At 36.2% G+C, this 23,866-nt stretch overlaps 1 protein-coding gene across 1 annotated transcript; it reads left to right on the top strand.

Moving 5' to 3' along the window:
- The first annotated feature begins 5,580 nt into the window (after positions 1-5,580).
- acadl (acyl-CoA dehydrogenase long chain) lies at positions 5,581-22,098 on the top strand. The gene is made up of 11 exons (XM_022686998.2): positions 5,581-5,786; positions 8,447-8,623; positions 9,983-10,120; positions 11,374-11,538; positions 12,163-12,229; positions 12,439-12,603; positions 13,610-13,711; positions 17,340-17,453; positions 17,731-17,858; positions 18,893-18,979; positions 21,558-22,098. The coding sequence occupies exons 1-11, from the start codon at positions 5,698-5,700 to the stop codon at positions 21,649-21,651; spliced, it is 1,326 nt and encodes a 441-aa protein (XP_022542719.2). The 5' UTR covers positions 5,581-5,697; the 3' UTR covers positions 21,652-22,098.
- The last annotated feature ends 1,768 nt before the right edge of the window (positions 22,099-23,866 follow it).

Raw genomic sequence — 23,866 nt, forward strand, 5'->3', positions numbered from 1 at the left:
TGATAATAATTATGGTAATGGTAATGACGATGATGGTAATGGTAATGACGATGATGGTCATGAAGATAAGGCCTAAGAGGACAGTAATGAACATGGCGATAATTAGGATGATGAAGATGATGCTGGCAATAATGATAATAACATGATGCTGAAGATGATGATTTAATGAAAATAATAATGAAGATTGTGATGTATTAAAGAAGATGATGATGGTGGTGAAAATGAAAAGTACACCCCCCCCCCCCCCCCCCCGGGTGGCAGAATACATGCATTGGTGGTGGTGAAAAATTATGAGGATAAAGAAGACAAGGATGATAATGATGATGATGATGATGATGATGATGATGATGATGATGATGATGATGATGATGATGATGATGACGATGATGATAGTACAGAAGAAAAAAAATGTTTGATAGTAATGCTGATAAAAGTTAAGATAGTGGTTGTTATCATAATGGTACTGAAGATGACAGTAATGAAGGTCCAGTAATGAAGATGATTGTGGTAATGGTAATGACGATAGGAGTAGAGATGAGGCTTATAATGTTAAAGAAGTGAATGAAGATAATAATGGTGATACAAATGAAGATAGATAGTAATCGGCAGGATGGTAAAGATGATGGTAATGAAGATGATGGTGATGACAACAGAAATGATAATGATCATGGTTATGATGAAAATTATGCTAAATATCATGATCATGTGAATAATTGTAATAATGTTGAATACGCTGAAGAGGACGGTAATGGACATTATGATGGTAAGGATAATGATGAAGATGATGGCAATGAAGCGGATGCTGACATTAATGGTAATAACATGATGCTGAAGATGATGATTTAATGAAAATAATAATTAAGATTGTGATGTATTAAAGTAGATGATGATGGTGGTAAAAATGAAAAGTACACACCCCCTGGTGGCAGAATACATGCACTGGTGGTGGTGAAAAATTATGAGGATAATGAAGACAAGGCTGAAAAAAATGAAGATGAAGAAGTTATCATGATGGTAATGAAGATGATTGTGGTAATGGTAATGACAATAGGAACGGAGATTCCTATTGGAGGCTTATAGTGTTAAAGAAGTTAATGAAGATGATGATGGTAATCGTTATGATAATTATAGGAATGGAGATGAGGCTTATAGTGTTAAAGAAGGTAATGAAGATGATAATAGTAATGGTTATGATACTTATAGGAATGGAGATGAGGCTTATAATGTTAAAGAAGGTAATGAAGATGATGGTGATATAAATGAAGACAATGGTAATATGCATGATGCTAAAGATGATGGTGGTAATGAAGATAATGGTAATAAAGATGATGATAATGAAGATAATTATGACATTGATGGTAATGAAAATGATAAAATAATAATGGCATTAAGACAATGACACAATGAGGCTGAAGATGATATGAAAATAAATATAAAGAAGTGAAAACAATAATGTAGTTGATGATGATCAAGATGACGGTGGTGATAACGATGCCAATGAAGATGGTACTGTTGATCAATAAGATGTTGAGGATGATAATGATGGTAAGAGTGATTATGAAATAATGTAATATATAAATAAATGCTGTGCAGTGAAGCCTGTGACTTCAATATAAACTCACTGCTCCCTCTTTAGACTGCAGTCATTTAAAAATGAGTAAACAGCGCCTCCCTGCGGCGGCTTAACGCCCCTGCAGCAGAGTGAAGCTGAACTGAAGTGAGCGGTAAAAATTTGTTTCTACTGCAGCTTTTCAGGTTTTATTTTTTTTTTTACCGTTTTAACAGTACACTTAGTCTCTCATACACCTTATGAAATATTTAGTGTAATTATGGAAAACATATTAAAAATATATTTTAACATCTTTATGATCTTTATGTATGCACTTTTATTTCTATTTTTAATTTTATCCTAATTATGTATATTTACATACATATTGAAGTTTTATATAAACTATATAGCTCTATATATTTATATATAATAAGAAAAGGTAAGTATTGTATTAAACTGAATTATATCCTGCAACAAGCTCTTTATATAATAAATTCTATACAATAGGCATCATAGTATCATTATATGTAAAATACTATGGTTCTTATGAGCAATATATTACATTAAAGTAGTAGTTGTAGTGTTGTTTACTGACTTTGGCTGGCCTAACTGCAGGTCACCATGAGAGGGAGATTTGACTAGTGCTCTCAGTTTAGTTCAATTTCTGTACCACAATCAGCACTGTCACACATCCCAGCCACACACCTGTCTATTATCAGGAAAATATTGGTTGGTTATTTTTGATTGATTGATTGATTGATTGTAACAGAACCACTACTTGGTAGAAACAGGGCTCCATGCAAAATCTCTCCTCAGGGGGTATCCTTGATCATGAGGAAGTGAGAGATCTTCCTAAAACTACACGGGGGGAACTTGTTAATAATCTCAAGGCAGCTGGAACCACAGTCATGTGCAGACCCTTCTGAAGTATACCAATGAATACCTGGATGATTCTGAAAGTTTTTGAGAGAAGGTGCTGTGGTCAGATGAGACAAAAATTGAGCTCTTTGTCATTAACTCAACTCGCCTTGGGAACATTATGTTTTGGGGTGTTTTTCTGCTAAGAGCACAGGACTACTTCACCGCATCAGTGGGAGAATGGATGGATCCATGTACCCTAAAATCCAGAGTGACCACCTCCTTCCATCAGCCAGGATATTAAAAATGAATCGTGGCTGGATCTTCCAGCATGACAATGACCCAATACATACTTCTAAGGCAAAAAAAGAAAGGGGCTCAAAGAGAAACACAGTAAGGTCATGGAGTGACCTAGCCAGTCTCCAGACCTTAATCCCATACAAAACTTATGGCGGGATCTGAAGCTCCGAGTTGCCAAGCAACAGCCTTAAAATCCTAATGATTAAGTCAAGTCAAGTCAAGTAGTTTTATTGTCAGTACTGCATATGTACAGGACATACAGAGGATTGAAATTACATTACTCTCCTTCCCAAAAGTTACAACAAGAACAGCAAGATATAAATATAAAAGAATGAGAGACACTAAATGTATAAAAAAAAACAACAAGGTCAGAGATAAAGATGTACGTGAGACAAGAGAAACAAGACAATATTGCAATAGTGATATTTAGTGTTGTATAGAGATGATCTGCAAAGAGGAGTGGAGTAAAATTCCTCCTGACACATGCGCAAAGATCATCATCAACTGCAAAAAACGTCGGACTGCTGTGCACACCAACGAGGGTTTTGCCACCAAGTATTAAGTATTAAGTGCAAAATGTAAATAAATTAATATCATTTATACAGTATAATTTTCTGCCAAGTTTCACACCACTAAACACAATGCAGGAGAGCAGTTACTTTTGGCAACACAATTACTGCTGGTACAACATTCATATGCTTTTATTATTGTTTTATGTATATGATACATATAAAAATATTTATTATTTTATTTAAAGTTATATAAAAAAATAATTTCTATTGATTAATGTATTCCTACTTAACTGGTGGAGCTTGTTAGTGCTGGTTTAACTTTTTGGTTTAATTATTGTGGTGTGAAGAGAAAGATAATGACATCTCTCACCTCCCAGCACTGTCACAGGAGAACCTACGGCATCATCTTCATTATTACCTCATTATCTCTCTCTCTCTCTCTCTCTCTCTCTCTCTCTCTCTCTCTCTCTCTCTCTCTCTCTCACACACACACACACACACTAATGGGCTCTGACAACTGCCTTGCTCATGCCATATTTTCACACTATTATACTGATTAAGAGCAGCTTCGGTTCAGTCAGATGGTGAACATCTGGAGCAAAACCAGTCAGATCACTCAAAGCTGTGTGTTTCTTCTGGGTTTTATATACAGTAGTGTGTTTGTCCCCTTTCTGACTTATTTATTCTTTTTTTTTTTGCAAGTTTGTCATTTATTTTCAAACAGGGCCATGTAGGTTAGGATTTTTTCTCCTTTAATAATATAAACTGCATTTTGGAATTAATTGAGATGTTTATGACTAATATTTAAATTTGTTCGATGATCTGAAACATTGAAGTGTGACAAACATGCAAAAAAATAAGAAATCATAAATGGTGCGAAAACGTTTTACACCACTGTGTGTGTTTGTATGTACATAACTTCAAAAGTGAATTATGTTGCTGGCCAATGAAAAAGTGGTATAAAAGTTTGGGCATATATTTTTTTAAGATTTTCCTTTATAAATCATTGGTTGTTCAAATCAGCAATTTCAGTTAAATATATCATATATCAGATGAACACAGTGATATTTCAGAAGTTTATAGGATTACAGAAAGTGTGCAATAATTCTTTAAACAAAATTAGGCAGACGCATAAATTTGGACACCTCAACAGAAAAATTACCAATATTTAGTAGATCCTCCTTTTGCAGAAATAACAGCCTCTAAACTCTTCCTACAGCTTCCAATGAGAGTCTGGTTGAAGCTTCTGGTTGAAGGTGTTTTGGATCATTCTTCTTTATAAATCATCTCCAGTTCAGTCAGGTTTCATTCAGGTTTCTGATCATGAACAGCTGCTTTAAATCACACCACAGATTTATAATAATATTCAGGTCTGAGGGACTGAGATGATCTGAGAGGATCATTCCAGAACGCTGTACTTGTTCCTCTGCATGAATGTTTAGTAGATTTAGAGCAGTGTTTAGTGTTTAGGGTCGTTGTCTTGTTGAAGGATCCAGCCCCGGCACAGCTTTAACTTCAACTTTCCCACTGATTCTTCAACATTGTTCTGAAGAATCTGCTGATATTGACTGGAATCCATGAGACCCTTAATTTTAACAAGATTCCCAGTACCTGCACTGATCACACAGCCCCACAGCATGATGAACCACCACCAGATTTTACTGTGGGGAGCAGTACAGTGATTTCACATTTTCTGTAAATCCTAAAAACTTAATTTTACTTCTCAAATATCACTGTGTTCATCTACTATATGATATATTTAACTGTAATTGCTGATCTGAACAATCAATGATTTATAAAATAAAACCATGAAAATTATCAGGGGTTCCCAAACTGATAGAGGATCAATGACTCATCTCATTCTCATCTGTTTTTAAATTTCCTCAGATTGGGGTATAGTGTGTTGTTTTTGAGATCATTTAGCTGCTTCATGTTGTCAGACAGGTTCCATTTAAGTGTTTACGGATTGGTTGTGGTTAGTAAAATTGTGGTTTGGTTTCTCAAAAAAAAGGGTGATTAATCACAGTTAAATAATATGTGTGCGTGTGTTGGGGTTATGTTGGTTTGGATAGTTTTTTTCCCCCTTAATAAATTAAATCATTATTTAAAAAGTGCTTTTTATATTTGTCTGATATTAAAGTTTGTTTGATAATATAAAAAACATAAGTATGACAAAAAAAAACAAAATAAATCTGTAGGGGGGCAAATACTTTTTTACGCCACTGTATTTACAAATATATAATATTAAATTATTAATTATATATTTTCATTTACCTTATTTCATTATCACCGTTAGTGAGTAACTTTGGCCTTCCCCTTTAAATCGCTTGCTGAGGAATCCGTGCTTTTATTTTGACATTCAGTGCAATCTTATGTGTGGCGGGTCTTGCAGGGCAGCTTCACTCGTCCCGTCAAATAAAAACATTGAATCTATAAATACGGATTAATAGTGAAGGCGCCCTTTGTGCTCAGTTCATCATGTTTCCCTCCAGGCTGGTGAAGACTATTTTATCTCACAGTAAAAATTCGGGTTTCTGGAGTAAACACACTGCGGCATGCAGCAGCAGGTACGTTAAAGCTACAGTCTCAATAATCCTCTTTTTTATTTAATACACATGGTGGATTTCTCTGTTCCAGACTGTCTCTCTGGCTGAGGATCAGGGTTTTATATTTATTCTGAATGAAAAGAAATTGTTCTGGTAGTTAATGTGTTGGTCACGTCCGCCCAAGGTTACTGTCTAACTCGGTATCTGTGGAACTGGGTGAAAGTTGACTGAAGACTCAGAGCTACAGAAGCAGTGTCAGGATATGCTGCCTGTACCTATAGGTTACTGTGAAAAAGGGATAACAAAAAAAGAGGGGAACTAGACACGCTTCTGCGTGAAAAATTCAGAAAAGAGTGTTTTTTTTATTATTACTTTAATTTCAGTTTAGAATAAACATTTTTTCTTTTTTTTAGATATCAAAAGTAGTGATGTGCTTGTAAACGAAAAACTAAAAATACAATAATAAAACATATCATATAAGTTGTTTTCGCACAATATCAATAGTTGTAAGTTTTTTTTACTCAGGCTTTTTGGTTAAAGTTCTCATTCCATCGTTTTACCGTTAATTTTAAAATGTCGTATGAGCAGTTTTTTGTAAAAAAAAAAAAAAAAAAAAAAAAAAAAAACTGTGATCCAATATAATGCTGCTTTAGTCCGTAGAGGAGTGAACAGGGAGAAATGCTAGAATTCGGATATGCTAAAATATCGCCTCTGATTGGTTAACAGCACTGAGACGAGCAACAGTTAGAAACGTTTTAAAATAAAGACATTTTTACTCTAATAACAATCTTTGCAATGTCATTAATCGATTTACAACATGTGTAATGCCCTGCTAGGTGCAGTTCAGCCACTGACCTAGTCTCTGTAAAACGCCAAATTCACCAGGAATCCAATGTAAACCTGTAGTTACACACAGAGGTGGGTAGTCCAGGTCCAGAAAGTAAAACTCCACCTCGGGTTTTGTTCCAACGGCTCTGCTGTGGCTCAGCTGTGGACTACCCACCTCTGCTACATATATATATATATATATATATATATATATATATATATATATATATATATATATATATATATATATATATATATATATGAATAATTGTTCTAAACATACACCTGCATACATCTCAATAGTACTTCACTGGTGGTGTTCCATAGACAAGACTTCTAATGTACTATTTGTACAAATAATACAGGGACGGACTGCCATGCTGTCCCTAGTGATGTTCGCTCCTATCCAGGGTTGCCATGTATAACAAAATATCCCCACCCTTCAGCTTAAACTAGAAGCTTAAAGTAGCCCAAAATATCTGTCTGTCACGCACATATTGTAACATTTTAGTGATTTTTTTTTGGTTATTTTATAACAGTTTTATGTCCCAGGCAAGAACATATAATAGTAACATAATTAGCAACAAACAAAAACTGAGTTTCACTTGCACTTACTAATTTCTGATTTCTGTTCTTGCCCCTCCTGAACTCTCTTCTTTCCTGTTGAGAAAGATGTTCATATGCAGCATGTATATACAACTCAGAAAGACCCACAGTATTTCACAAAGAACAAGAAAAAATCAATTTTAGCGGAAGGACACCTTTAATTCAGTATTCAGTACCTTTCAGCAAATACACTTATATCCAACCACACAATCACACATCCAAACTGCAGTATTTTTTACACTGCATTCACTGCTAATGCTTGAATTTGAACAAGGCTCATAACAATAAATTTTAAATAGCTTTCAACCATTTTCTCTCTATTAATTACCAGTTTAGATAAAAGCTACACTGCTTTTTGTTGGTATGTTTACAGAGTAGGCTAGTAGGAGTGATATAACTCTAGCTTAGTCTTGTTAGCAGCTAGCTAGCATTTACCAGGCCCTATCAACACAGCATTAAGTCAAGTCAAATTTATTTCTAGAGCACATTTAAAAAAAACACAAGGGCCAACCAAAATTCTGCACAATACAGAAGCACAAACAGTGAATATTGATATATATATTGCAGAACATCAAAATATCAATGTCAAAAAATTCTTTTTTTTTTCAATACTGTGCAGCCCTAGTAAATAGTAACTTACCAGGACTCTGATTTTATATAAAATATTAATACTGTAACAAAATACTTCATATAATGTAAAAATAATATACTATAATAAAAAAAAAGGTACCAAAATATAGGGCTGGGTGATATGGCCATAAAATAATATTATGGTATTTTAGGGTACGTTTGTGATAATTATGATATTGTTGGTGATATGAAAAACATTTTATTTAACAACAATATATTTCAAGAATACATTACTGCAACAAAATGATTTAATTTTGTTTGCAATATCCCTAATTGACAATTTCATTAGATTGTAACAGTGTCCTGATGCTACAACCAGCATATATATATATATATATATATACACACACACACACACACACACACACACACACACACACACACACACACACACACACACACACACACAAACAGGCGCGCACTGTACTGCTTTTATCACAATATGTATATGTTTTTTTTGCGTTTCAAACCATATGACAATATTCCTGTGTACGATACAGTAATACATTCCATGTGTCCAACATAATAAATATGCCATTTATTTATATTATTTATGTCTTTATCTCATTGTCTTTGTCTGCATCAGCAGTAGGTAATTGTTTGACTCTGTTTCCCAGAATGCAGCACACCCAGTCCCAGCAGGCAGAAGGTGCCGTACCTTTCCGCCCCGAGACTTCCATGGCCCGGACGATGATGGACATCGGAACACGTCGGATCTTCTCTGAGGAGCACGACCTGTTCAGAGAGAATGTCCGACGCTTCTTCAGGGAGGAGGTGGTGCCGTACCATGCTCAGTGAGTGAGAGAGCTCTACAGACTTAATGAGCTGTGTTTTCAGCACCGAACCTGTAGCCCACCTGCTTCTACTGTAACTTAACATGTATCCATGCAAGCGCTGGGCGATATGGGAAAAATCATATATCACATATATCATATATTTTTATAACATGGTAACGATATATATCCTGATATACCCCATTTATATAAATAAATTATAAATAAATTAACAAACACGAAAATGAGAGTATTCAATCTTTAATTTTAGTTAGTTTTAGTTTTTTCTTTTAATTATCGTTTTTATTAGTATCAGTTAAGGAGAACTTTCACTTTCAGTATTCCTTATTTCGTTCATTTTCGTTAACTATATTACTTGGTTACTTAGCTATATGGTAATTATCATACCATAGCTTTATATAAAATAAAAATAGTATTAAAAAACAGATGACTAAATCACAGACTATTTCCTGGAACCCAACCCGGTCCGAGGAAAGTGACGCGCTCATCCGCTTATTTAAAGCTCTGCAGGTGGATTAATGGGTGCACGGCTAGCAGGGATTTCTCGCTTCTTCTACTGTTTACAGGCTCTCAGCCTGTCAGTCAGACTAGTGTCAGCATATAAATCGCGTTGGTTTTCCTACAGGAAAAAACATTCAAACATGCGGATGAGCTCTCAGCACCCAATTAAAAAAATCACACAATGCCTGTCTGACTTAAAATAGTTAGATACAGCTATTAAATAAATAAATGAACATTCATAGAAAAGAGCAGGGAGACGTTCTGCATGCTAAGTAACAAGCTAGAAGCTAATAAGCTAATAACATTTAATAAAAACAGAAAAATAGATTTAAAATAGGAAAATAACCAACAAAACTAAGCTGAAAATGCTAAAAGAAATATAATCTAACGACTTCTAAAAGATCAAAACAAAATATTTAACACTCAAAGCAGTAGCTTAAAGACAGAATATAAAGCTTTACCAGCGCAATGAGACGCAACACCTATAGAACAGAAGGAGCATCGTTAGTGTAACTGTTCTAGTGAAATAATTAAAATGTAAAAATACACAACAGAGCCGTGTACCACATAAAATCAGTCCAAGATCCTCACCAAAAATAGAAAACCATGATAGAAACCCAACCCTAACACCAATACATTTTATCATAGCCTACTTTATATATTTGCGTGAATAATTACTGTAGAAATGATAGGGACGATAGAAGGTAAGTAGCACGATAAACACTATTCTATCATCCCAACGATATTTATCAACATATCGCACAGCACTGATTCATGCTCTATAATGTTCTAGAATTTAACCCATTAGATAGTTCTAATTACTTTCAAACTTGTGCATCTCTGTGTGCGTGTCTGTAGGTGGGAGAAGGATGGTCAGGTGAGTCGGGAGTTGTGGGAGAAGGCAGGCTCTCAGGGGCTTCTGGGTATTTATACTCCAGCTGAACAGGGAGGAGTTGGAGGAGATCTGCTTTCTGCTGCCATTGTGTGGGAGGAGCAGTGAGTACATTTTACCTGTTTACATTTTACCTTACTGTATTACATGCCGGAAATTCATCATTTTAACCTCTCTGCATTTCACCTGTCTGTCTTACCTGTTTGAATTTTGCCTATCTAAGATCTCCCTCAATTTTTGGTTCGTAGAACATTTTTTGAATGTTACAGATAGCATTTTTAAAATGTTCGATCCGTCAAGTTATTTTTTTTTAATCAACTTTTATTAACATTGCTGCAATGTTTTGTTTTCATTTTTATTTTTGGGAATGTTACTTTTAACATTTACATTTTGTGGGAAACATTCTAGTAATGTTATGAGGCATACCATTATGTCGCATGCTTTCAGAACGTTCCTGAAACATAACTTCTGTAACATTACAGGAACCTTCCTAGAACCTTTTAAAAATGTTGCTCGACATTAGGGGTGGGCGATACGGCACTAAAATAATCTCACAATATTAAATGGTATTTTTGCAATAATGATACTCTTGGTGATACAATGATATTGCAAACCCCTAACTGAGATATTAAAAATAAATACTAGAATTTTATCAGATTTGTAACAAAAGTCAATGATCCAGAATGTCATGATACTAATAATAATAAACTCCAAATATCTCCATATATCCAGGATTAAAGTAAAACAAATGATACTGGACAGATATAATCTGTCTCTAGTAGATATATAATGGGAAATGAGAACACTGTGCTTTTTTTTTTGTTTGCTAAAAACAGCAAAAATGTTGTACTTGATGTGATAATTAGGAGTGGGTCATACGAGACAATATTTCCAGGGTATAATAATATCGGCAATATTTATGCGTTCGATACGATATGGTATACCATATGTCCTGTATTAGCTGGGTGTCTGCATTTCACCTGTCTTGTCTTACCTGTCTTCATTTTACATGCTTGCTTGGCATGTCTTTTCTCACCTGTCTGTCTTACCAGTCTGCTTTCCATCTGGTCTACCTGTTGGTGTAAATAACACAAATCTAACCTATTTAAATAACATGAATCTAGTCTGCATTACATTTGCCTGTCTTGTCTGCATTTAATCTAATTTACCTGTCTGAATTTTACAGGCCTCTTTAATACATCTGCATGTCACTGTGTCTTACCTCTCTGTGTTTTATCTTTTTTACCTCTCTGTGTTTTATCTCTTTTACCTTTCTGTGTTTTATCTCTTTTACCTCTGTGTGTTTTATCTCTTTTACCTCTGTGTGTTTTATCTCTTTTACCTCTGTGTTGAATAGGATGTACTGTAACTGCACTGGACCTGGTTTCTCCCTGCACTCTGAGATTGTGATGCCGTATATCAGTCATTACGGTACTAAAGCTCAGATGGAGCATTTTTTCCCACAAATGGCCGCTGGGAAATGTATCGGAGCCATCGCCATGACCGAGCCGGGGGCTGGCAGGTACGTTCCCACACTCCAACTATTTCCGAGGCTAGACCGATCCACAGTTTAGGTATTTACCTGCTCAGACACAGTATCTTTAAATTAGTGAGTTATTAATATATATTTACTCTAATGAGAAACTGTAGCTATTCCTCCTCAGTTTATATCACAGTACCTACATTTAGAGTGTTATAAACTGAGGAGGAGGTGCTACAGTATCTCATTCAGGTAAATATACTGTATATTAATAACACTCTAAATGTAGGTATTGTGATATAAACTGAGGAGGAGGAGCTACAGTCTCCCATTAGGGTGAATATATATATATATATATATATATATATATATATATATATATATATATATATTAATAACACTCTAAATGTAGATATTGTGATATAAACTGAGGAGGAGGAGCTAAAGTCTTTTATTAGGGTGAATATATATTAATATCACAATACCTACATTTAGAGTGTTATTAATATATATTCACCCTAATGAGATACTGTAGCTCCTCCTCCTCAGTTTATATCACAATACCTACATTTAGTGTTATTAACATATATTTACCTTAATGAGAGACTGTAGCTTTGCATGTGTGTGGTGTTAGCAGTGATACGTTCTCATTTTTATCTGTTAAAGTGACCTTCAGGGAGTGAAGACGTTTGCTCGGAAAGACGGCAATGACTGGATTCTGAATGGAACTAAGGTGTCACTTTTTTATTGTATACTGTATACAGCAAAATGGTAAAAAATAAAATAGCTGTTTAACAGAATCCAGCAGTTTCCATATTATTCCATACCCAGTATCTATATTATCTAATTTCCTGTATCGGAATATATATAAATACCAAATAAATGCCAAATAAATACAAATATCTCTCTCTCATATTCTCCTTTACTCTCACTCTCTCTCAGGTGTTTATCACTAACGGCTGGATGAGTGATCTGGTGATTGTGGTCGCTGTGACGAATCGTGAAGCGAAGATGGCGGCTCATGGGCTTAGTCTGTTTCTGGTGGAGAATGGTACCAAGGGTTTCCAGAAGGGACGCAAGCTGGATAAGATCGGCCTGAAAGCTCAGGTATCCTTATAAATACCCTGCAGAAAAGCACACTATACTAGTCAAAAGTTTGAACGCTCCTTAAATTCTGTGTCTTTTGTTATTGTTAAAAAAATTCTGTCATCCAAATTATTAAACAAAAAGTGTTAAACAAGAATATGTTTTATATTTTATGGCTCGATTTTGTCAGCCAGCTTTATGTGGTAGAGTCACCGATAATTCAGGCTTTCATTTAACAGCTGTGCTGAACTCATCAAGAGTTAATCTGGCACTCATCAGGATCAGGATAAGTTTATTAGTTATCTGCCTTAGAAGCCACCGCAAGTTTACAGAACCCCAGGTTAGAGCACCTAAATCAGGGGTGTCCAAACTTTTTTTGTTGGGGGCCAGAAGGAGAAATATATTTGAAGTCACGGGCCACACTCTGTAATAAAACAAGTAATGAAATATACCACTTTAAATAATAAATTTTCCTGATTATTTCATTTACACACCATTTTACTTGACTAACTGTCTTTATCTTTGACAGTGTTGTGTAAACTAAGATTTTTCAAATAGATTTTTCTGTGCTAGAAATACGCACTCTCTCCACTTTTAGACTCTTTGCCCCATTTTTCTAAGCTAGAAATGCGCACTCTCTCCGCTTTTAGACTCTTTTGCCCCGTTTTTTTGCGCTAGAAATGCGCACCCTCTCCACTTTTAGGCTCGTTGGCCCGTTTTTTTGCGCTAGAAATGAGCACTCTCTCCGACTCTTTGGCCCGTTTCTGACACCTAGCGTTCAAACTTTGAATCTCACATTATAAAAACCTGCTTACCAGCGGGCCAACTTTCATTCTATTTCTAAAATACCTCGCGGGCCGCTCCAAAAAAGGAAACGGGCCGCAAATGGCCGTAGTTTGAACACCCCTGACCTAAATGCTTCTTCACAGATTATTTTGGTCTGTTTAACATTTTTAAGCTACTACATGAACTTTTACACTAAAATAGTTAATATGACACTTTTTCTCTGTGTTTTTTTAATTTTCAGGACACAGCAGAACTGTTTTTTGAGGATGTGCGCCTTCCAGCTGATGCTCTGCTCGGAGAAGTCAATAAAGGTTTCTATTACCTCATGAACGAGCTTCCTCAGGTAAGAGCGTTTTCCTTGTCAGTTAACAGATCGACAAACCACATACAACCTGTAGAGATCAGCAGTGTAATAGATAATTGTTTAGGAGTGTGTGATGAGGTAAGATGTCTCCTCATCACCAAAGCTGTTGCTGGGACACTTGCTGTAAAATGCTGTAAATTGACAATTGTTTTAGCAAACACATGGAGGTACTTACCTGAGAAAGGGGTTCCAAAGGACTGGCAGCCATGACAGTTCCTCCTCTTGTACGTGCCAGAAGGGCCCATGGTAGTGCAGGAGATTAGGGAGCTGGAGTGAAGAACCTTTAGAGAGAAAAAAAAATAGGTTAATTAAAAATAATACTCACCGGTAGATGTTGTGTTGTAATGGACATTTTAATAATATTTGAATTAATTTAATTGGGATATTGTCAGTTACCTGCTCTTAAGATTTGGTTCAGCCTGGGGCGGGGCTTCCTGTATTTAAAGAGGCAGTAAGGTAGAGTTGGGGAGCTAGAATATATACTGCAGTAATTCGGGCTGTATTACTGCAGTATACCGTGCCTTTCAAAAGTATTCTGCCCCCTTGAACTTTTTAACCTTTTGCCACATTTCAGGCTTTAAACATAAAGATATGAAATTGTAATTTTTTGTGACGAATTAACAACAAGTGGGACACAATTGCGAAGTGGAACGAAATTTATTGGATATTTTAAACTTTTTTTTTTTTTTTAGACATAAAAAAACTATTATTTGGCCCCTTTACTTTCAGTGCAGCGAACTCACTCCAGAAGTTAAGTGAGGATCTCTGAATGATCCAATGTTGATCTTAATGACTGATGATGATAAATAGAATCCACCTGTGTGTAATCAAGTCTCTGTATAAATGCAGCTGCTCTGTGATCAGAGTCTCAGAGTTCTGTTTAAAGCTATGTAGAGAGCATCACACCAGGCAGCTCCGAAATACTGTTGTGGAGAAGTTTAAAGCTGGATTTGGATACAAAAAGATTTCCCAAGCTTTAAAACATCTCAAGGAGCACCGTGCAAGCGACCATATTGAAATGGAAGGAGTATCAGACCACTGCAAATCTACTAAGACCAGGCCTTCCCTCTAAACTTTCAGCTCAAACAAGGAGAAGACTGATCAGAGATGCAGCCAAGAGGCCCAGGATCACTCTGGATGAACTGCAGAGATCTACAGCTCAGGTGGAAGACTCAGTTGTACACTGCACATATCTGTCCTTTATAGAAAAATGGCAAGAAGAAAGCCATTTCTCTTAAAGATATCCATAATGAGTCTCGTTTAAAGTTTGCCACAAGCCACCTGAGAGACACACCAAACATGGAAGAAGGTGCTCTAGTCAGATGAAACCAAAATCAAACCTTTTGGCCACAATGCAAAAAGTTATGTTTGGCTTAAAAGCATTACAGCTCATCATCATCCTGAACACACCATCCCCACTGTCAAACATGGTGGTGGCAGCTACATGGTTTGGGCCTTCTTTTGTTTAGCAGGGACATGGTTAGGGGAAGATGGTAAAAATTGATGGGAAGGTGGATGGAGCCAAATACAGGGGCATCCTGGAAGAAAACCTGTTGGAGTCTGCAAAAGACCTGAGACTGGGACGGAGATTTATCTTCCAACAAGACAATGATCCAAAACATAAAGCAAAAAGACCTTAATCCAATCGAGAATACCCCATGCCCCAAGCAACTTGCAGCTGTAATCACAGCACAAGGTAGCGCTACAATATATAAAAGCAAGGGGACCGAATAATATTGCACGCCCCACTTTTCAGTTTTTTTATTTATTTATTTTTTTTTCCATTTTCTTCCCAATTTACACGGCCAATTACCCAACCCACTCACTAGGACTCCCCCCTATCACTAGTAATGCCCCAACACACCAGGAGGGTGAAGACTAACGCATGCTTCCTCCGATACATGTGAAGTCAGACTCTGTTCGAGCTGCTGCTGATGCAGCATTACCAAGCAGCATAACAGCGCTAACGCTCGGAGGAAAGCGCAGTGACACGGTTTCATTACATCAGCTCAGAGATGCCCTGTGCTGTGGACATAACCCTAGGAGTGATGTGGGGTGAGAGCGCCATCTACCCACCCGGAGGGAGCAGAGCCAGTTGTGCTCCCTCTGAGCGCCGGCAGCTTGAGGGCAAAGCTGCATGAGCGGGGGTTCAATCCTGCAACCTCCTGCTCATAGAGGCAGCGCTTTAGACCGCTGGACCACTCGGCGCCCCAGTTTATTTAAAGCTTTAAAATATCCAATAAATTTCCTTTCACTTCACGATTGTGTCCCACTTGTTGTTGATTCTTTACAAAAAAATTACGATTTCATATCTTTATGCTTGAAGCCTGAAATTTGGCAAACTTTTGAAAAGTTCAAAGGGGCCGAATACTTTTGCAAGGCACTGTAAATAATTCAGCAGGAAAAAACACAGTAGGTGAACTGGACAGGGTGCAGGCTGTGTTGTGGAGCTTTTCATACTTCTACCTACAAGGGCATGGAAATACTCACTCTACAAAACAGGGGTTGAAAAGTGCTGAGAATATGGGTGTACTCACTGTCAACGGCAGTTTTGGATAGAGTTGCAATAAAGCGGCAAAGGACATTTCTTTTCTAATTTTCTGCTTTTCTAGTATCCTGCTGTCAATCTTAAAGTAAAAAAAAAATCAAAACAAGAATATATCAAAGTATCAACAGTATATCAACAGTATCTAGACATTATGTGCAATGATTCAATACAAATATACTACACAGATGCATCCAAAGAGGCAGCAGGTAAAACAGGGGTAGCCAGGGGTATATATTTGATATCCCAATGTGATCACACCTCAGTCCAGTAGATGGCGGCTGCCAAAAACAATCCCAGAATAAGAAAAAAAAGAAGAAGAGTTGGTTTATATATAAACTGTTCATTTTGCGCTTTGTCAATTTAGTATTAACGGGTGTATAAGACATTTTAGACATTTAATTAGTTTACCATTATAACAAACCTGTTTGGGTTATACCCATCTTATGGGGGGTGGTATTTGACCAGTTGTAGTATTTCTCAAGCTAAAAAAGAATTTATGTATAAAAAAAAAAACAATTTTATTCTTAAAATACACAGCAAATTATTATAAATTACAGCTGCCTGGACCTGGTTCTGCATGCGTCAAACAACTAACACCAGTTAATTCCTCACTGAAATTCTGCATGGTACATTTTATCAGCTCATAAATTTTCCAAAACTCTGTGATTCATGTTTAGAAATGGCAACCAAATACCATGAATGTGGTCCTGAATCAGTATGCTACTAACCATTAAAAATGAGATACAACACATTCATCAAAATATCAGTTCATTTTACTCTCAGAGAGAGCATGAGAGCGAACCCCCTTCCTTCCCTCTCAACACACACCTCCACCAACACACACACACCACATTTCCTTGCCCAGTATTAATTTGTAGGGCTGCAGTTTCATGCTGGAGTTGCATTAGAGTCCATTAATTATCTTAGCTTTTTTTTAATTCTTTACACTTTTTTTGCACTTTTGCATTTTTACTTACATTAAAAGTTTACCACTTTTAAAATGTCTCTTAGTCTAATGAAAACCTCCCTCCCCTTTGTCTCCTCCCATATATGTATTAGGAGCGTCTGATTATCGCAGTGATGGCTCTGGCCAGCTGTGAGTTCATGTTTGAGGAGACGAGGAACTACGTAAGGCAGAGGAAGGCTTTTGGTAAAACCATCGCTGACATACAGGTGGATATCAAACACAACACTTTCTGTTTGAATAAATTATATTACAGATTATTACTCAGTGTACATGTGATTTTATTTATTATTAATTTAGAAAGGCTTTACTTTACATTTTATTCAAGTGTCATATCTTCAGTCTCGTCCCATGAAAAACTATAATAAAATATCGACAAAAACGAGCAGGGTAAACTCTCTTTTGTAAGATACTGTATATACATATTGCTCTCTATCTATCTCTCTCTCTCACTCTCTCTTTGTCTATGTATGATTTTGTCTATAGACGGTTCAGCACAAATTAGCTGAGCTGAAGACTGAGATCTGTGTGGGTCGGTCCTTCATTGATAACTGCCTTCAGCTGCACAGTGAGAAAAAACTGGACTCCAGCACAGCGTCCATGGCCAAATTCTGGTGAGTGTTCACCAAATCTTTAATTGTTTACCTTCTTTTATGAATATATCTCAGCAGCTCATTTATACACTTACAGTTATTATAACTAACAAAATACTGGATTAACAATAAGAAATAAGATGAATCGCTGATTAAGTAAATTTATCTGGCAGTCACATTTACAATTTTGGACATATAAAAGTGCATCACCAACCGATGTCATGACTCTCCATACCATCACTGCTTGGGGGAAGACCAAACTCTAGACTCTGCTCCCTTGATTTACAAATGAAATGTAAAATTTACTGATGATCAGTGATGGTTGGAGAGACATGTCATCTGCTGGTGTTGATCCACTGTGTTTTATTATCAAGTCTAAAGTCAGTGCAGTTTTGTTTTCCCACAAAATCTTACAGCACTTCATGCTTCCCTCTGCTACTGACAACTTTTATAGAGATGCAAATTTCATTTTCCAGCAGGACTTGGCACACTGCCCACACTGCTAAAAGCACCAATTGGTTTTATATAATATTCTTATTTTCTGAGACACTGATTGGGTTTTTATTTTTAAACTGAATTACTAAAATAAAGTAACTTTTTGATGATATGTTTTTAGATGCACTAGTATGTCTGACAATACTGATACAATATATACAATTATAATATATATATTATAACTTTCAGATAGACTAGACACCCTGTGTATCTTTATAACAGTAAAACTAGTAAAATTAATAAAAAAAAAAAACCCTGAAACTTAAATCAATGCATTTTAAAGTAGCATGGCCAGTGTTAACCAATTTTAGTAGCATGGCCAGCGTCGTTTGGTCCTTTTCCAGAATACTTTAATATATGTCAGCAAATATCAGTTTATATTGGCTATAACTAAAGGTAAAATTAATTAACCCCATACATTTACAGACTTGGTGGTGTTAAAATAATTACATTCTAATTATTTATATATATAATATTTATAATATATTTAATAATTATATTCTATATACTCAACCATATGTATTAACTATTGATATTCTGTTCTTTTCTTTTCTCTCTAGGGCGTCTGACCTGCAGAACAGAGTGGCCACACAGTGTCTGCAGCTCCATGGAGGATGGGGCTATATGTGGGAATATCCAATCGCCAAGTGAGTGACGGTTATGACAGCTTGTCAAAAAAAATCCCTTAAAGGCATTATATTTGTGCTATCTTCCCCATTTTGCTAAATGTAGCCTAACACCCAGATTTGACCCTGAAGCAATCGAATATCATCATGTGATCTGATGAGTCCAGATTTATCCTGTTCCAGAGTGATGGAGCATCAGGGTAAGAAGAGAGATGGCTAAAGTGATGCACCCATCATGCCTAGTGTCTGCTGTACAAGCCTGTGGGGGCGGAGCTATGATCTGGGCTTGCTGTAGTTGTTCTGCAGGTTTAGGTTCAGCAAAAGTATGTGCTGAAAGAATGAGGTCAGCTGACAGCCTGAATATACTGTATATAGACCAGGTTATTCCATCAATGGATTTTTTCTTCCCTGATGATCACGGCCATATTACAAGATAAAATAATACCAGGATTCATGGAGCTGGAACTGTGAAATAGTTCAGGTTTCAGGGAGCATGAGATCATCATTTTCACACAGGGATTGGACACCTGCAGAAGCTTATGAAAATGATGCCATAGTAAATGCATTTCATAACCAAAGCTAAAGGTGATTCAACAAAATATTAAAGTGTGATCTTTTTTGGCCAGGCAGTGTATATAAAAATATATTTATATGCATTGGCAGGAAGGATTTGGCTATTTTTTCTAGGGAGCAGCCTATACATTCAGCTCTGCTGCTTATGTTCCTTACAAATTTAACAGGCTTTCCAAAGGATTTATTGCGAAAAAGCAACAAAGAAATAATTTAACAAACACAAAAATGCCTTACTTACTTTGTTTTTGTGCTGTGTTTTTTGTGCTCTCTCTCTTTCTTTCTCTGTTGTCTTTATCTTTTTCCTGCTTTGATGTCTTCTCATATATATAATTCAGCTCTCAACACAGTAACATGCAATCATTCAGCAGCAGGGGGCAGTGTTTGTTAAGCCTGGCTCTGTGCTATTTGGCTCTTGGACTGTTGGTCTGAGAAAATTTGAAAGCTCATACGGACATTAGTAGACTCTTCTGGAATGCCTTATTTGATTTTGTACATCATGGTTTAGAAAGCTATGGACTTATAATTGAAATAGGGGGATTTCACATTACCAGTCTCTCTCTGACATCTGACTTAACTAATTTACAGGTGCATCTAAAAAAATAATATTGTCGAAAAATTACTTTATAACTTTCAGTAATTCAGTTAAAAATGTAAAATCCATATATTATATAGATGTATTTCACACAGAGTGATCTGTTTTAAGCATTTATTTCTTTATTTGTTGATTATTATGGCTTACAGCCAATAAAAACCCAACAATCAGTGTCTCAGAAAATTAGAATATTATATATTAAGACCAGTTGGTACTTTTGGCAGTGTGCCAAGTCCTGCTGGAAAATGAAATCCACATCTCCATAAAAGTGGTCAGCAGATGGAAAGCATGAATTGCTGTAAGATTTTGTGCACTGACTTTAGACTTGATAATAAAACACAGTGGATCAACACCAGCATGACATGATTCTCCAAACCATCACTGATTGGTGGAAACTTCACACTAGACCTCAAGCAGTTTGGTCTCTCCACTCTTCCTCCAGACTCTGATCCCTTGATTTATAAATGAAATGTAAAATTTACTGATGATCAGTGATGGTTTGGAGAGACATGTTATCTGCTGCTGTTGATCCACTGTGTTTTTTCAGGTCCAAAGTCACAATTTAAATTTTCAATTACTGAATTAAAAGTACCTTTTTTTTCTCAATGCTTATCGATTTTTTTTACCTGCAAAAGTTGACACACAACACTAAATTTGACACCAGTAATCAGAGAATTTTTTTAAATATATAAATTGTATAAATTACCCACAGGTTCACTTACAAGGTCTGTGTGTCTGAATCTAGTCCTAATTTATTCTTGACTATTTCCTTCCTGTCTTTATTCTTTAGCATTGAACAGACTGTTTTTGTTACTGTGCCTTAAAGACTGATGTATGCAAATGAGCTGCCCAGTATTGTGTCTTGTTCAAAGAGTGGGCTGAGCTGAAACACCCCTTATAACTTCAGTGTGAACGGGCGGAGCTAAACTGCTGTAGGGTGAATAGCTGTTGGTGTTTGTGACCTCTTGTAAACAATAGGTTGTTTTTGCAGCATAGCGTCAACTAAGTGGACTGGAGGAGTAAACAGTATGTTGTGAAAGTTTAGCAACATACAACTTCTTATATTTTCACACAATTATCTGAACTTTCTACATTCTACTAAAATACATTCATTTACAATCAGCATATATGCAGCTGAAACAAGGAGCCTAGTGCATCCCAAATTATATTATCAACATTAACATTTTAATAGAACACAATAGATATTATGGCTTTTAGAAAAGCGAGAGCGGTCTAAGCTTTTGTACTTAATGACTTTATTTTTTCTCCTTACATTACTTTTATACTTTAAGTATTTTAAGTATTTTATACTAGAAGTATTTTAAAAACCTATTATCTATATTCTACAGAGTAATGAATGTTAGTAGTTTTGTCATATGATAAATTGTTGCGCACATTTTTATTAGATGTACCTCTGTGGTTTCTCTTCCTCAGGGCTTTTGCCGATGCCCGTGTTCAGCCAATCTACGGAGGCACCAACGAGATCATGAAGGAGCTCATTGCTCGCCCCATCGTCTCCCAGAAGTAGACGAGCCTTCAACTCATCACAGCCACTGAAATGTCAAGCAGAAAAACAAACATTAACAAACAAAAGTGTCTTGGAGGTGTTTGGTGTTTCAAAGTACAGTGCAATTGCTTCTTTTCAACTTTAAATCAGTTTAGCACTTACCGGCAGCTGAATCAGGAAAAGATCAATATAAAACTATTATAAAACCGTCCTTAGTTACAGCTGATTTATGTATAGATTTTTTTTTCTTTTCGGAAACTGATCATGATTTTGTATACCACTATATACCATTGTTTGGTAATTATTTTACATCTCACATTACAATGTGAGAAAATAAGTTTATATGTTTATGAGGTTTGATAAGCAGACAAAAAGAATATCAGGTAATGTAATATCAGTCCAGTGATTTGTTTTATTTTTTATGTACTGTATTATGTGCCTGGACAGCATTAAATCCATTAAACACAACTTTTGATGAATTATGCTTTCATTTCGATAGAAAGTCAAATTAGTCATTGCTCTTTAAGAGTTAAAAGATAGATAGATAGATAGATAGATAGATAGATAGATAGATAGATAGATAGATAGATAGATAGATAGATAGATAGATAGATAGATAGATAGATAGATAGATAGATAGATAGATAGATAGATAGATAGATTCTTTATTGTCCTCATGAGAGGAAATTTGTTTTCCCAGCCTGTACTATAGTACACATCCTGCTTAGACATAATACATAAATACAAATACTTGTCAGATAGACATGAAAAACACATTAGAACACCTTTGAACACACAAGGCTTTACACATCAGCTTAACAAGGTAACTTGTTAAGAGCTGAAATGGCTGTGGGTACAAAACGTTTTGACCTGATGGAAGCAACGTGAAAAAAGTGTATAATGGGTGGTCTGGGTCTTGTGTTACTGTGATAGCCCTTCTTAGGATGCCCTTATTATTTAGGGTTGTCAGGTTATGTGTGGGGAGGCCTATGATCTTTGAGGCAATGTGTGTGATGCGTGACAGTTTGTTATAGTTCGACACTTTAAGCATTGTGATGAAACAAGTTGAACAATACAGAATAATTATTATATATTATAATTAATATAATTCAGTGAAACACTGACGAAGGAAGGTGCCTGCCTGATGACCCCTGAGAAGAGCTTGCACTGAAGTTTGTGTTAGAGTTTGTATGAAGGGGATTGGTGTGGTCCTGCTGTTCTTGTAGTAATTTGTCTCATGAGTTTTTGTAGACGTCTGAGTACTTGGCAGTTGAGGCACGGACCATGAACATAGTTCGCTATGCTTCTGGATTCTTGTCGAGCCAGTATCAGATGGTAGTGGTTGCTGTGTTCTGCTCACGCAACTTATAATGTGATTTATTGTGTGTGATTGTGCTTAGGTAAGTGTGTTGTTGCCATAGTTAAAGGAAGTGAGGTTAGATTAAGGAGGGATTCTGTTTGTTCATAGGTTATTTATCGGTAGGTCTGTTACTTGGCAGTTGAGGCAATGGACCATGAACATAGTGTTAGGCTGTGCTTCTGGATCCTTGTCGAGCCAGTATCAGATTGTGGTGGTTTTGCTATTGTTGTTAGTTGAGTGAGTAGTAGATCCTGGCTGAGCCCTATGCATAACCCCAGCTGTTAGGTGCAGGATTTGTCAATTTCCTGTATTATATTACTTAATTATTAATAATGCTTCTGTAGAGGAGCAGGAGCAGTGTAGATTCAACATGAGGTGCTCGTAGCTTCCGGATTACAGAAAGTGTTTGCTGGCATCGCTTGTAAAGGTCCATGACATGTTGATCAAAACTGATTTTTTTTGGCCAAGGTACTTAAAATAGTCCACCACCTCTACACTTTCTCCTCCAATTATGACTGGGCTTTGACCAGAGCAGTGAGAGTTTACTCAGCCAATGATCATCTCCTTAGTTTTTGAAACATTTAAATGAATATGATTATCTGTACACCATTTTGTTAGATGGGAGATGGAGTCTTGGTAGACTGCAACTGAGCTGCTATCTTTCACGAGTCCAAGTATAGCCGTATCGTCTGAGTACTTGATGTATGTAGTGACGGGAAAGGGGGACTTCTGCAGTCATTTGTATAGAGGGTGTATCTGTTTAAGTATAGTATGACAATTTATCACAATAAAATACAATATTGTTGCATTTATCAAACATCAATTTCTGAACTGTCAGCCAGCAGAGCTAGCAATATTTCATTATACTGCATTCAG

The sequence above is a fragment of the Astyanax mexicanus genome, chromosome 9 (genome assembly GCF_023375975.1).
Source record: "Astyanax mexicanus isolate ESR-SI-001 chromosome 9, AstMex3_surface, whole genome shotgun sequence".
NCBI lineage: Eukaryota > Metazoa > Chordata > Actinopteri > Characiformes > Acestrorhamphidae > Astyanax > Astyanax mexicanus.